The sequence below is a fragment of the Typha latifolia genome, chromosome 2 (assembly GCF_019914945.1).
Source record: "Typha latifolia isolate L0001 chromosome 2, TyphaL0001v2, whole genome shotgun sequence".
Lineage (NCBI taxonomy): Eukaryota > Viridiplantae > Streptophyta > Magnoliopsida > Poales > Typhaceae > Typha > Typha latifolia.
The window spans coordinates 9,658,940-9,675,258 of NC_133087.1; the positions used below are offsets into that span (position 1 = coordinate 9,658,940).

General features: G+C 44.2%; 1 protein-coding gene across 1 annotated transcript; it reads left to right on the top strand.

Moving 5' to 3' along the window:
* The first annotated feature begins 10,805 nt into the window (after positions 1 to 10,805).
* LOC140782597 (transcription factor NIGT1-like) lies at positions 10,806 to 13,490 on the top strand. The gene is made up of 5 exons (XM_073129255.1): positions 10,806 to 11,295; positions 11,395 to 11,609; positions 11,687 to 11,972; positions 12,064 to 12,140; positions 12,977 to 13,490. The coding sequence occupies exons 1-5, from the start codon at positions 11,172 to 11,174 to the stop codon at positions 13,361 to 13,363; spliced, it is 1,089 nt and encodes a 362-aa protein (XP_072985356.1). The 5' UTR covers positions 10,806 to 11,171; the 3' UTR covers positions 13,364 to 13,490.
* The last annotated feature ends 2,829 nt before the right edge of the window (positions 13,491 to 16,319 follow it).

Genomic DNA, 16,319 nt, shown 5'->3' on the forward strand with positions numbered 1-16,319 from the left:
CAATCCTTTGGTCCGTCCGCTACAAAGCATCGCAAGTATTGTTCTAGTCCGCGATTCACCACCTCGGTTTGTCCATCCGTCTCGGGGTGATAAACTGAACTAAAGTTGATTCGAGTCCCTTGCAATCTGAAGAACTCGGGCCAAAACTCGCTGATGAAGATGCGATCCCGGTCTGACATGATCGTCCTAGGCATCCCATATAAGTGCGCCACTTCCCGAACAAAAATTTCAGCAACCTTTTTCGCTGAAAACGGGTGAGACAATGCTATGAAATGAGCATATTTGCTCAGCCTATCCACCACAACAAACACCATCGATTGTCCTTGGACCTTCGGCAGCCCTTCGATGAAGTCTATGGAGATGTCCTCCCAAATATGCTCCGGTATAGGAAGTGGTTGCAACAATCCGCTGGGTTTGAGTGTCTCCGACTTGACTCGTTGGCAGATTTGGCATTCACGCACATATTTCTTCACGTCCGACTTCATCGTTGTCCATGTATAGTTTTGGGCCAGTCACTTGTAGGTACGCAAGACCCCTTCATGGCCTGCAATAGGAGTACCATGGAAGTGTGCCATCAATAGTCTCCGTAGCTCTTCGTCCCCAGGTACCTTTATCCGCCTGCGCTCGAGTACCAACCCGTCGTGCTCCTCGTGCTCGGGGTGGCTTGATGGATTTTCTCTTAGCTCCTCCATGAGTCGGACCAGATCACTATCCTCTGTGCTGGCTCTCTGTAGATCTGAGAAGAAAGGAAATGTGGGTGCTGGGAAAGAAGCGAGCTCCCTTGCATCCCCTTCATTTGGAAGTTCAAGCAGCGGTTGACTTCCATCCAGTAGCACTCTCTGGTCATTCCTCCAAAATATCAATATGAGGCTTGTAAAATCAAATGTCATGGGCCCCAAGCTTCGAAGCCATTAAGTCCCCAAAATAATGTCGGCACCTCGCAAGGCCAACTAATAAAGGTCCAATCTGAAAGTTTGGCCTTGCACATTCAATTCCACGCCTCCACAAATAAAATTCGCTCGCAATGTGGTGCCATCTCCAATCGTCACGTCGAACCCTTCCTGGGTTCCGACTCGAGCCCAATCTTCCTAAGGAGCCTCTTGTCAATGAAGTTGTGGGTGGACCTGTGTCAATCAAAATTCTCACTGTGGTTTTCTTGACTACACCATTCACCCGCAAGGTCTTTGGCGCAGCTGTCCCCGAATAGGCGTGGAGGGAGATTTCGACTATCATGTCCTCCACGGGTTGCTCCTCAGCTTCTTCTCCTTGATGTCTAGCCACACCTTCATTTTCGGCTGCAAACTCATCTGCAGCCTCCTCCAATCCGTCAACTAGCATCACCGATCCCATCGGTTTAGCACAGCGATGCCCGGGGTACAAACTTCTCATCACAACAGAGGCATAGGCCCTTGGCTCTTCGTTCCTCCACTTGAGCATGTGTGAGTGCTCGTCCCGGACCTATAGGTGCGTACTTCACATCTTGGGATGGCTTCAAGGGTGCTCGAGAAGGTACCACTGTAGCAGCAATTCTTGGTACTCCGGTGATATTTCCTGTTGCTATGGTTGGTTGAGCTTGATTGCAGCTTCCTTGGCTCATCCAACTCTGTTTCAGGTGTAACTTCATGGCCCTGTGTTTGTCTTCCATAAGCACCGCATCTTCGAAGGCCTCCTTTAAAGTTCTAGGCTTTAAAGCCTTCACATCGGCTTGTATGTCTTTCCGCAGCCCGGAGATGAAGGTGCTGCAAAGTTGCTGATCCGTCCATGGTGGATGACATCGGCTACTTATCCTCTCGAATTCTTCTTGTTATGCCCCAACCATGGTCTTTTGCACCGTCTTTGAGATGAGAGCATCAAAGTCTTCATACCCCAACGCTCCAAATCATCGTGTGATATCAGCACAAAATTCAGCCCAAGTATCGATAGCCTCATTGGCATTGACTGCTTGAAACCAATGAAGTACCGCATTCTCAAGGTGGAAGCTCGCAAGCGTCACCTTATATTCTTCTGTCGTACCTTGCTATGCGAAAAATTGTTCCGCCCTATACAACCAATCGATCGAATCGCCACCCTTGAACTTGGGGAATTCGAGACACACGATTTGTCCACGGATGCTGTTGTCTCATTTCGAATCATGTCTAAGTCTTTGTCTAACCAAAGGAGGATGCACCATGAAGTGTTGATGATCCCTCCTTCGATTTTGATTAACTCGCCATGGTTTCGGATCGTATTGACCTGCCCACGGATCTTGATCTCCAAGGTGGTCTCTATAGTGGTTCGCTCGTCAGATGGGTTCACCTGCAACTGGGCCTAATGTAGCCATCCTTGCTTGCCTCTACCCATAGGGTGGTGGCAGCAGCGACTCTTGTGGTTGCAAAGGCTGAACCGGTGGCGGTGGGTTCATAGGGGTGGACTCGCGTCGTGGGGTCGATGGTGCGTTCCCGTTCGCCATTGCTTTTCTTGTCTCCCATAATTCCCGTATCATCTCCATCATCATCTAGTTGTTGATGGCCATTTGTTCGGAAAGAGGCTCCAACACGATTGGAACACTAGGTTCTTCCGTATTTCGATTAGATCGGGCAGTTTCGCGAATGGAAGTCCCCGCAACCGTTTCCCCCTCCTCTATTGGGAGAATCTCTTCTTCATCTTCTCGCCGTGCAGCCATGGCTCTGGTGGTCGTCATAAGGAGCGCTTGTCTAAGAACGGTGGCTCTGATACCAAACTTGATACGATCTCCCCTTAGGCTAAGGTTTGATCTCTTCCAATTCTTTGATCTAGACTCGATCGTGCATAGAACATTGAAATAAGATCCCAAAACATATCGCCGTCGGATCGATGTGAAATTGGGATATGTTGTAGCCTAGAAAAGAGATTCCTATAAATCAAGTTTCAGGTGAATCAGATATGGGGATCTTGAGATATCACCCGATTAGTGGACGAACATCAGGGTGATCCGTTTAGGATCCGTGGATGGAGATCCTAGGATGATGGTGGTTGGAGGTGGACCGGCATTTGTTGGGTGGCACCGGTGAAAAGTGGTGATGGAAAGGTTATGGTTGATGGAAGGGTTAGGGCAAGTGTTGGATAGATTGGAAGAAGGGGAAGGAGAGGGCCGCCCCTAAGGGTCTAGGGTGATTGGCTGGTCAAGGGAGGTTAGAAGCGGCGTCGCCAGGGATTGAGAGAACGAGAGCGAAGAAGACGAAGAAGGTAAGGCAAAACTCAATTCTTCAATAATGATCTTCTGGTTGCCATCCACATCCCTTTTAGAGGCTAACCAAACAACTCAAAATTAACCCTAAATAATACAATTTTTGCTGACCGCGTTGATACGATCATGCCTCTGGCTATGGAGCTCTGATACCAGCTTGATACGATCTCGCCTTTTTGGTGAAGGGTTGATCTCTTCCAATTCTTGATCTGGACTAGATCTGGCACGAAACTTTGAAATAAGATCCCGAAATATGCCGCCGTCGGATCGACGTGAAACTTTGATATGTTGTAGCCCCAAAAAAGAGCTTTCCAACAAATCTAGTTGCAGGGAATCGGATGTGGGGATCTCGAGATATCGTCCGATTTGTGGACAAAAGTCAGATGGTCTGTTTTGGATCCGTGGATGGAGGCACGTGATCCTAGGTAATGGTGGTTGAAGGTGGACCGGCGTTAATGTGGTGCCACCGGTGAAAAGTGATGGTGGAAGGGTTGTGGTTGATGGAAGAATTAGGGCAAGTGTTGGATAGATTGGACGAAGGAGGATAAGAGGGCCACCCCTAAAGGACTAGGGTGATTAGCCAGACGAAGGAGGTTAGAAGCGGCGTCGCCGGGGATTGAGAGAACGGGAGCGAAGAAGACGAAGGAGGCAAGGCAAAACTCAATCTCTATAATCAATAATCAATTTGGTTGCCTACCACATCCTTTTCTAGGCTAACCAACAACTCAAATACCCTAAAAACACAATTTTCGTCGACCGCGTTCGAACTCGCCCGACCGCGTTTGAACGCACCGAGTTCGCTCTTCTGTATTTGCGAACGCGATGCAGGCATTCGAACGCGCGATTGAACGTGCCTGTCGGTATTTATGAACGCGATGCAGGCATTCACAGTGCGTTCGAACGCACCGCGTTCAAATGCATAGTACATTCTCTTCACCACGTTCACAACCCCGTTCACAAACCGCATTCGAACTCACTCCACCCGCGTTCGAACGTGACTTACAGAAAACTTATTTTAATGGAAATTAAACACTAAAACATGAAATAAAAACACTCCTAAAGTGAATCCATGCTCGAGACGACGTCAGTGAAGTCCGAATCGTATCAATCCACCATGCTTCTACAACCTTGTCCTCAAGGTTTGAAGTTTGAAAAGCGATCCCTGATATCTGACTCTAGCTCCCAGGTAGACTCGTCAGTAGATTTGCCCAGCCACTCAATTAGCACTTCAGTCTCTAATCTGGTCCCATGGCGTCTTCTCCTACGGCCTAATACTCGGACCGGTTCAGTGGGGCCATCCTCCTCTATTAGTTCGGGTAAGGCTGAACCCACCACATGGTTAGGCCCGATCTGGGCCTTCAATGCTGATACATGGAAGACCGGATGTATCCTAGTTCCTTCAGGTAGGTCCAACCGGTAAGCTACTGGACCGATTTGTTGTAGCACTCGGTACGGACCGTAGTACTTGTAACCCAACTTTTGGTTCAAAATTGGTCTCAATGTGGATTGCCGATACGGTTGAGCTCGAACGAACACCAATTGATCCACCTCAAATTCTCGCTCACGTCGGCCTTTGTCATGAGTTTGCTTTATGCGGTTTTGGGCTGTGGCTAGGTGAGTCTTGAGCAGTCTCAATGTTTCATCTCGATCAACAAGCTCCAAGTCAAGCTCGGTCCTATCCGCCGCCGCGAGTCTATCATAGGCACGCAAGACAGGGGGAGTGCGCCCATAAACCGCGTCAAAGGGGGTCATGCCGATGCTAGAGTGATGAGCAGTATTGTATGACCACTCAGCCCATGGAAGGAATTTGACCCAATCCTTTGGTCGTTCCGCCACAAAGCATCGCAAGTATTGCTCCAGTCCGCGATTCACCACCTCGGTTTGGCCATCCGTCTCGGGGTGATAAGCTGAACTCAGGTTGATTTGAGTCCCTTACAATCTGAAGAACTCGGACCAAAACTCACTGATGAAGATGCAATCCCGGTTTGACACGATCGTCCTAGGCATCCCATGCAAGCGTGCCACTTCCCGAACAAAAATTTCAGCAACCCTTTTTGCTGAAAACGGGCGAGACAATGTTATGAAATGAGCATATTTGCTCAATCTATCCACCACAACAAACACCACCGATTGTCCCCGAACCTCCCTCGATGAAGTCCATGGAGATATCCTCCCAAATACGCTCTGGTATGGGTAGTGGTTGTAGCAGCCCGCTAGGCTTGAGTGCCTCCGATTTGACTCGTTGGCGGATTTGACATTCATGCACATACTTCTTCATGTCCGTCTTCATCGCTGTCCATGTACAGTTTTGGGCCAGCCGCTTGTAGGTACATAATACCCCTTCATGCCCTGCTATAGGAGTATCATGGAAGTGTGCCATCAATAGTCTCTGTAGCTCTTCGTTCCGGGGTACCTTGATTTGCCCGCACTCTAGTACTAACCCATCGCACTCCTCATGCTCGGCGTGGCTTGAGGGGTTCTCTCTCAACTCCTCCATGAGTTGGACCAGCTCACTATCCTCTACACTAGCTCTCCGCAGATCTGAGAAGAAAGGAAAGGTGGGCGCCGAGAAAGAAGCGAGCTCCCTTGCGACCTTCATTTGGAAGTTCAAGCAGCGGTTGGCTTCCATCTAGCAGCACTCTCTTGTCATTTCTCCAAAACGTCAATGTGAGGCTTGTAAAATCAAATGTCACGGGCCCCAAGCTTCGAAGCCATTGGGTCCCCAAAACAATATCGGCACCTTGCAAGGCCAACGGATAAAGGTCCAATGTGAAAGTTTGGCCTTGCACATTCAATTCCACACCTCCACAAATAAAATCTGCTCGCAATGTGGTGCCATCTCCGATCGTCACATTGAACCCTTCCGTGGGTTCCAACTCGAGCCCAATCTTCCTAAGGAGCCTCTTGTCAATGAAGTTGTGGGTTGACCTAGTGTCAATCAAGATTTTCACTGTGGTTTTCTTGACTATCCCGTTCACCCGCAAGGTCTTTGGCGCAGCTGTCCCCGAATAGGCGTGGAGGGAGATTTCGGCTATCATGTCCTCCACGGGTTGCTCCTCAGCTTCTTCTCCTTGATGTCCAGCCACATCTGCACCTTCAGCTGCAAATTCGTCCTCCGCTTCCTCCAATCCATCGATTAGCATCACCGATCCCATCGGTTTAGCGCAGCGATGCCCGGGTACAAACTTCTCATCACAACGGAAGCATAGGCCCTTGGCTCTTCTTTCTTCTACTTGGGCTGGTGTGAGTGCTCGTCCCGGACCTCTAGGTGCATACTTCACATCTTGGGATGGCTTCAAGGGTGCTCGAGGAGGTACTACTGTAGCAGCAACCCTTGGTACTCCGATAGTATTTCCCGTTGCTATGTTTGGTTGAGCTTGATTGTGGCTTCCTTGGCTCATCCAACTCTGTTTCAAGTGTATCTTCATGGCCCGATGTTTGTCTTCCATAAGCACCGCATCTTTGAAGGCCTCCTTTAAGGTTCTAGGCCTTAAAGCCCTCACATCGGCTTGTATGTCACCTCGCAGCCCAGAGATGAAGGTCTTTGCGAAGTTTCGATCCGTCCATGGTGGATGACATCGGCTACTAATCCTCTCAAATTCTTCTTGGTATGACCCAACCGTGGTCTTTTGCACCGTCTTTGAGAGGAGAGCATCAAAGTCTTCATATCCCGATGCTCCAAATCGACGTGTGATATCGACGCAAAATTTAGCCCAAGTTTCGATAGCCTCAGTGGCATTGGCTGCTCGAAACCAATGAAGCACCGCATCCTCAAGGTGGAAGCTCGCAAGTGTCATCTTGTACTCTTCCGCCGTTCCTTGGTATGCAAAGAATTGCTCTGCCCTATACAACCAATCGATCGGGTCGCCACCTTTGAACTTGGGGAATTCGAGACGCACGACTTGTCCACGAATGCCATTGTCTCGTTCCGAATCATGTTCTTGTCTAACCGGGGGAGGATGCACCATGAAGGGTTGATGATCCCTCCTTTGGTTTTGATTAACTTGCCGTGGTTCCGGATCGTATTGACCCTCCCACGGATCTTGATCTCCAAGGCGGTCTCCATAGTGGTTCACCCGTCGGATGGGTTCACCTGCAACTGGACCTGGTGTAACCATCATTGCTTGCCTCTGCCCATAGGGTGGTGGTAGCAGCGGCTCTTGTGGTTGCAAAGGCTGAACCGGTGGCGGTGGGTTCAAGGGGGTGGACTCACGTCGTGGGGTCGATGGTGCTTTCCCGTTCGCCATTGCTTCCCTTGTCGCCCGTAGTTCCTGCATCATCTCCATCATCATCTGGTTGTTGATAGCCATTTGCTCTGAAAGATACCCCAACACGACTTGAACGCTAGGTTCTTCCGTATCCTGATTAGATCGGGCAGTTCCACGGGTGGAAGTCCCTGCAATCGTTTCTCCCTCCTCTGTTGGGAGAATCTCTTCTTCATCATCTCGCCGTGCAGCCATGGATCTGGTTGTCGTCATTGGAAGTGCTTGTCTGAGGAACGGTGGCTCTGATACCAGCTTGATACGATCACGCCTCTGGCTATGGAGCACTGATACCAACTTGATATGATCTCGCCTTTTTGGTGAAGGGTCGATCTCTTCCAATTCTTGATCTGGACTAGATCTGGCACAGAACTTTGAAATAAGATCCCAAAATATTCCACCGTCGGATCGACGTGAAACTTTGATATGTTGTAGCCCTAGAAAAGAACTTTCCAAGAAATCTAGTTGCAGGCAAATCGGATGTGGGGATCTCGAGATATCGTCCACTTTGTGGACAAAGGTCAGATAGTCTATTTTGGATCCGTGGATGGAGGCACGTGATCCTAGGTAATGGTGGTTGAAGGTGGACCGGCGTTAATGTGGTGCCACCAGTGAAAAGTGATGGTGGAAGGGTTGTGGTTGATGGAAGGATTTGGGCAAGTGTTGGATAGATTGGACGAAGGGGGAGAAGAGGGCCACCCCCTAAGGGACTAGGATGATTAGCCGGACGAGGGAGGTTAGAAGCGGCGTCTCCGGGGATTGAGAGAACGGGAGCGAAGAAGACGAAGGAGGCAAGGCAAAACTCAATCTCAATAATCAATAATCAATTTGGTTGCCTACCACATCCTTTTATAGGCTAACCAACAACTCAAATTAACCCTAAAAACATAATTTTCGTCGACCGTGTTCGAACTCGCCCGACCGCGTACGAACGCACCGAGTTCGCTCTTCTGGATTTGCAAACGCGATGCAGGCGTTCGAACACGCGATCGAACGCGCCTGTCGGTATTTGCGAACGCGATGCAGGCGTTCACAGTGCGTTCGAACGCACAGTACATTCTCTTCACCACGTTCACAACCCCGTTCACAAACCGCGTTCAAACTCACTCCACCCGCGTTCGAACGCGACTTACAGAAAACTTATTTTAATAGAAATTAAACACTAAAACATGAAATAAAAACACTCCTAAAGTGAATCCATGCTCGAGACGACGTCGGTGAAGTCCGAATCGTATCACGCGTTCAAATGTGCCCGATCACGTTCGAATGCACCAAGTTTGCTCTTCTCTGGATTTGCGAGCACGATGCAGGCGTTCGAACGCGCAATCAAACGCGCATGTTTCCCAATTCTTTGGATTTACGAACGTGATGTAGGTGTTCATAGTGCGTTCGAACGTGGCGTTCGAATGCACAATGCACACTCTCACAACCACGTTCACAACCGCATTCACAATCACGTTCACAACCGCGTTCGAACGCATTCCACCCGCGTTCGAACACACTGCACCCGCGTTCGAACACGACTTATAGAAAACTTATTTTCTTAGAATTTAAACATTAAAATAAGAAACAAAGATACTCCTAAAGTGAATCCAAGCTCGAGACGACATCGGTGAAGTCCGAATTGTATCATCCCCCTTCATCCTTATCTTTGAAACTACATCAACCATCCACCCTCATCTCTATTATTATCCATAACTCTATCATCCTCTCCACTCGTCACCACCACCATCACCCCCACTCTAGCATATTTTCATCCTAGTTGTAGTTTGAATTTACAAAGGTCCTAAATACTAAAAACGTAGATCAAGAAGTTACGAATAGACCACCCTTAGTTTCGTAATTTTTTTACTACTAAATAATATTTAGTGAACATTTTCCCTCGATTGCGCAGACTGTTTCTACAATCAATCCAGATATTGAAGAGGACATTCTATAACTTATCAGGGTGCTGTTAGATAGGTAATGCATGGTAATGCTTAATATTGTTTGTCAGAAGATAATGCATTACATACGTATCACCGCCCATTATATATAATGCACGCTTTTAGGTGCGTAAAACATGATAATACAATATTTCATGCATGCATTGCATACCTATAATATTATAAGCTTCTTTTCATCTATCCCATTGATAATTATTTTTAAATCAAATTGAAGGGTATTATAATAACTTTTCTCATTTTTTCATTCACTTTATATCAAACTAGAAAAAATTATTACAATCTTATTCCAAAATACAAGTTAATATAGGAATAGCTATTCCTAGAATAAAACCATCATTTTTAGTAATAACAAATTATGTTTTGCTATTCTATTCCTCCCTATTCTAGATGTGACAAAACCTAATAGTTTATATTTTGGCAATGTGTTTAAACATGGAAACAAGCATCCCATAGATACTTTATTTATCTCTCTATATTCTGTATTTTAGTTATTTTATATTCTCTTTTATTCTATTTTGACGGGGTCATAATTTTTGGACAATAAAACGTAGGAGTCAATATTGTTATTTGCTTATTTCAAGCTATTTGCAGTTTGTAATGGATTGTGGGCTTAAAAAAAACTATGTTGTAGTTGCTATGTGGATTGTTAGATTTGAAAGTTGATGAAAGTTGGAAATAAAATTAGTACTTAAACTTATTTACTTAATGCTTAATATTGGTAGTTGAATTGGTGTATAGATTTATGTTAATTGAATTTATGGTTGAATACCTAAATTTATATTTTTGTGTTCTATAAGTTTTCAATTAAAAAAAACTATTTTATTTGTATAGTAGACCATTTATATAAGTTAAATGAGTAAATATTGACCATTATATATAAGAAATATTACTATGTTAGTTGTTTTGTATTATCATATTGTTATGTTGAATTAACCGATAATCAGATCAAGTTGACCGATTTTATCCAACTCGAACCTTAAACGAGATTGCCACCACCAGTTTATGGTGCAAATTGCCATGACAATTAAATAAAACCTCCTAAATTTTAAAGTAATATGCACGGTAGGAAAATACATCATCTTAGATTGTTGAAAATCCATGTGAAGCAAGAACGGCCCTTGGAAGTCCGGAGGGACGGAATCCCATTCAAAACCCCTCACCCATAAACAAACATTCATTATTATGGACTTATCTTGAATCTCTCCTCTTCCTCTCTCTAACCCGTACGCGGCGTGGCTGGTCGCTCTTGGGCAAAAAGATTCCCTGGCACAATACTATTTCGATTCTTTCCGCAATTATGGTTCCCTTGCAATCCCTCTCTCTCTTAATCTCCACCGTCCGATTTCAACCCGCTGCTTCGCATCTCATCGTCTCGTTTGGACAAGTCATTGTCACGTTCCGCCGGATAGTCTTCGATCTTATCTCCTCGTCTTCCTGCTGACGTCACTGCCAGCCCATTGCAGCGGAATCGCACCGCGGAATATTCAAATCCTAACCTTCCTTTCTTTTTCTTTTTTTTCTCCTCATCCCTCTCTCCCCCACCCACTCTTGTATCAAAGATTCATATTTGCACGCGACGCCCCGACATCGACTCCTCCCTTTCCCATTTCTCCTCTCCCTCTCTCTCTCTCCCCCCCTCTCCTCGTTTTTTCTTCCTTCTATCGCAAGTTTATTCCTCCCCTTTATTCGAGCTTTTAGAACCTTTATTCCCTTGCATAAATCTCGTTCTCTTCGCCATCCGATCGAAGCTAGAAGACGATGATGGATCTCGCGGAGCGGGCGAGGAGGTGCCAAGAGTACGTCGCAGCACTGGAGGAGGAGCGAAAGAAGATTCAGGTCTTCCAACGCGAGCTGCCTCTTTGTCTCCACCTCGTCACCCAAAGTATGCATCTTTAATTACTTTGTTACCGTTGTCTTTGCCTCTTGTGATAGCGAGTTTATTGATGAATTTATTTGTTCTATCAATTTGGACGTGGTTTAGCCATCGAGAGCGTTAGGCAACAGATAGAGAGCGAGGAGACGGTTAGCGATGGCCCCGTCTTGGAGGAGTTCATCCCGTTGAAGCCGAGCTTGTCGTCCTCCGAAGAGGGGTGCGCACACGAGGCGACGAAAAGATCGGAGGAGCCGAAGAAGAAGCCGGATTGGCTGCAGTCTGTCCAGCTCTGGAATCAATATCCTGATCCAGGTCCCAAAATGGTGAGTGTCTTTTTATTCCCCCAGGTCATCTCTAGTGTTGCTCGAACTGGTTATCCTTATCATAAATTATTTATTAGGAACTGCCGCGGAGGCCAATAGCGGTGAATGCGAAGAAGATTGGAGGAGCATTCCAGCCATTCGAAAGAGAGAAGCATGTTCCAATGCCAGTCTCGTCCGCCACGGCGGCAAGCTCTTCTGCCGGAGGAAGCGGAGGCAGCGGCAGCGGCGGAGGAGAGAAGGAGATGAAGGATAAGGAGGAGAAAGAGGGGCAGTCTCAGACTCATAGGAAGACGAGGCGTTGCTGGTCTCCTGAACTCCACCGCCGGTTCCTTCACGCTCTTCAAAAGCTCGGAGGTTCCCATGGTACAATTGCCTCTCCTACTTGTCACCTTCAGTTCTTAGTCGTTAACAAATTAATATATATCATATTAATTATTTCGTAAATATTTCGCAGCTGCGACGCCTAAGCAGATTCGAGAGCTAATGAAGGTCGATGGTCTCACCAACGATGAAGTCAAGAGTCATTTGCAGGTTGATTCGCCTTCTTGTCATCAATTTTAATTCCATAATTCCAGTATTTTCCTACGTTCTTCTTAACTAATGGTAGAAATTGCCCCCCCTGGTTTCGGTGCATTCATTGCATGTTTGCATGTTAGAGAATCGATAGAGCATCGGATACCTTGGGATTTATTCACTTAATTATTAGAAATTCCACAGACCGTCACTGTCTACTTGGTATATTCTCTTGCTTGGGTTTTCCTGCCTCTTTGATGCTTCTGGTCTGGGACCAGAAATTACCCCTTCTCTTTTGTCTTCTACTAACTAGGCATATCTTGTTAGAAATTTTGCCGAAGATAGTACTGTTACGTGTAATGGTAACAGTTGCCAAACCAACCTGTAATACCTTCAACATAACCATTGTATGTTCTTTCTTTGAGAGAAACATGACCAGTGGAGCTAATGCCACTGGGCGAGGATTGCCATCTTCTTCCTGGTTCCCACTTGCTATTACTAATTTACTACCTGGTTAATATCCACATCCTGGATTCCAAATGCACTCGGCGGACCACACAAACCAAACTGCATTCATTTGGAGATCTTGATATCTTTGTGGACCCCTAACCGTTTGCGGGTTTGTGCCATGGAATAATTGATTAGAGAGACTTTGATCAAAGCTCATGGTTTAAGTAATTGAAGCAAAGTCCCTCACAATGCCTTGCCACATTCAATATGTGGACCCTGCTTATAGAACTGATAGCTTGCTGGAATTTAATTCGAATTGAATTAGTTTACATCTCCTTGTGCTTATCTTCCACATAATTTGGATTTTGATCTTCTTACACTTGCTGGCATCATTTTCTCTCCAGAAATATCGGCTTCACACACGACGACCGAGCCCAGCGGTTCAGACCAGCTGTAATAGTAGCCCACCAGCTCCCCAGTTTGTAGTTGTAGGGGGGATATGGATGCCGCCGCCAGAGTACACTGCAGTAGCTGCTGCAACGCAAACAGTTAATTGTAGTACTGCTCCTGCAAATGGAATTTACACTCCGGTGGCATTAGCTCCATCAGAGTTTAGATTTGCTCAGCAGCAGAACAAGAATCAGTCGGATAGATCACCCACCCGACTGCTAGATACCGAAAGGAATTGCAGTGCAGGCGAGGATGAGGTTGAGGATGGGGATTCCATGGACCCAGATTCACCTACCTCTTCCTCTTCTCAGACGACAACTGCTTCACCTCCCTCGCAATAGAAAGAGATATCGACTGCAATTTTTTGGTTCATATCTGTAATGAATCAAGGGCTTTGCCACCTTTGGTTTCTCTGATGTAAACAAATAAACTAATGATATATTTAGAGGCAAATATGCTTTTGCTTTATTGTAGTTCACCGTATGAAAAAGATTAAGCCATCTTTAGACAAAGAAATACGATGCATCTCTGATGTTCAATATTAAACATCAGAGTTGCATCTTTCAATGGAACATACTCCATATATTATCTCTTCTTTCATTCATGAGCTTAAGACATACCGTGATTTCCTTACACCAGAAAACATATTTCTTTTACGAGATGAAACACGTAAAGGAAGACAACTAATGGAAGTCTCTCATAATATCTTTATCGACAAAGGATAATCTGAACAATGTCAGAAATTAATTTGCACTGTTAGAAGTAAGAACTTCCAACTTAAACCAAGGGCTCTGCTTGCGTACAAAAGCTGTTGCTATATATCTGCAGCTTACTTTTCACGTCATGAGATCAAAGATATTATTCTTATTTGCAGTTTCTGTGTACTCAAAAATGTCTTCCCCACAAAACTTGTGTAAGCTTGAAGACTTGTTTCATGCCGTTAAGAAACTCGTGTTAAAATGTTTAATTTTGGCTTCATGACTCGGAAAATTCACGGAGGATTACTTCGGAGCAGAAAGTACGATAAAAAAGGAGAAAAGTTATATTTGAACCTGAAAAATTGTATGAAAAGCATTTACTATTCCCACATGTTCTATAGCGTCCGCTCCTGACAGAAGCACACAGATACAATTTATTAAATAAGACTGAAGTGTACTGTTTTATCTTTCATTTTTTTTCTTAATATTCGCATATAGGAGATATATTCTTTTTCTGATATGAACACGACGCACATCCCCATCATAACTAATAATGTACATTATTTTTCTATGCACCAGCAGAAAAGATAAGATTCTTTACGATATTATATATTCGCCGAATCTAGGGTCAGAAGATCCAAGGTTAGGTATATCAATTCAAATATCTGTAATTAATCACCAATATAGATGTCATCGACCACCGCCTAAAGCAAAATATAATTTCTACTAATATAATATTAAGTACATGGGTAATGATCACGATCAAGGGATTAATGTATTAAGGCATTATTTTGATCCTCCCATATGTTCCCTCCCCTACCGAATATTCCCAATCCATTCATCGTCTAAGAGAATCTTGAAGCATAGAACTGCATCTATCCCTAGGTGCAATGGACCTTTCTTAGTCTCTTCTTCCTAATATGGAATATTCTAATGCACCATGCCTTCGGCGACAAAACCATTGGTTTGCCCTTCTCCTCAATTTTAAATATCTTAAGAGATGAGTAACAAAGACTGCGTTGCCATTTCTAAGCCATAGTTTTGGCTTGTGCCATTAATTATTACTGGTAAGAGTTACAATGTCTTCCGTAATAACGAATTGCAGTCAACTCTCAATTTCCCAAAAAGTCCAAAGCTCATAGGGGTTAGGGCTCAGTAAGTCTAGACCTCTAATCTGATTTAGTTGGGTTAAAAAAATAAACGGGCTAATAAAGAAATGAAAGAATATGTTAGAATGGATATGCTACTGATTCTTGATTGGGATGTCTATTTTGGGATTTTATTGATTTTGGAGGTGCTCACTCAAAGAATTAATAAGTGATTGTTGACATAGATAGGAATAAAAACTTTGCTTTCATGGACTAATTTTGTGGTTGATTTTTTCAATCTAAACATAAGCGGGCTTTTTAATTTTTTCTAAAAAAAAGATGAAATTAATATTAAGATATAAAATAACTTTCCCAGTTACAAAGTTGAGAACGCAAAACTGCATAAGGAGATAAAGAAAAACCCGAACCAATATAGCCGAAACCTTGGATCTAATTATTTGGCTTTGCCAAAAAGATGAAAAATTTTATGGACTTAAAGCAGGCCTTAACTTATATTATGACTAGAACTTTTTGAGTCACTAAAAAAAGAAAAAGAAAAAAAAACATTATTTCCGGACGGTGACCTCATGGGTCAAATTACTAGTTAGCTTGGAGTTTTTAACCAAAATAACACTATTTGAAATTTAATTTAATGAAATAGACTATAGCCCAAACTTATTGTCAAAATGGGTCAAATTAACTATAAACCTAATGAAAACGCTTTTGTATTTGACATTTTACTCTTCTAGGTAAACCTCTAAATTGTTCAGCGTTTTCATCGTAGAAAGAAACGGTGACCAATTCAGTGTATACCAATAGTTACTCAAACTCAATTTCTAGTTAACACGTGGTTTGGCGGTGATTCTTGGCCATTAAGATACTCATCATTGACTTAAGATGCTAGTAAGTAAACGCTAACTTGACAATAATTTATTTAAACATGGAAAAAGTTCAACGACTTACTAAAAGTAAAATGCTAACAAGTTAAGCATTTTTAGCAGGGTTCCAATGGACCAAGAACTTTCCTTCTTGCGCGTCAAGGTTTTATAGCAATGTAATAGTGAATAAACCCTAAACTAAACAATGACTTAATTATTAAAACGCGGAAGAGTTCAGCGACTTACAAGTGAACCGCAGTTTAGCAAAACAATAACAATTAAGTGTTTTTAGCAGGGTTCCAAAGGACTCGGGAACTTTCCTTCTCATGCGTCAAGGTTTTATAGCGGTGTAATAGTGAATAAACACTGAACTAAACAACGACTTAATTAAAATGCGAAAGAGTTCAGCAAATTACTAGTGACCGTGGTTTAGTAAAACGCTAACATGTTAAGCGTTTTTAGTAGGGTTCCAAAGGACCCGAGAACTTTCCTTCTCATAAGTCAAGGTTTTATAGTGGTGTAATAGTGAATAAATGCTGAACTAAATAGCGACTTAATTAAAATGCGGAACAATTCAGCGACTTACCAGTGAATCGCGGTTCAGTAAAATGCTAATAAGTTAAGTGTTTTTAG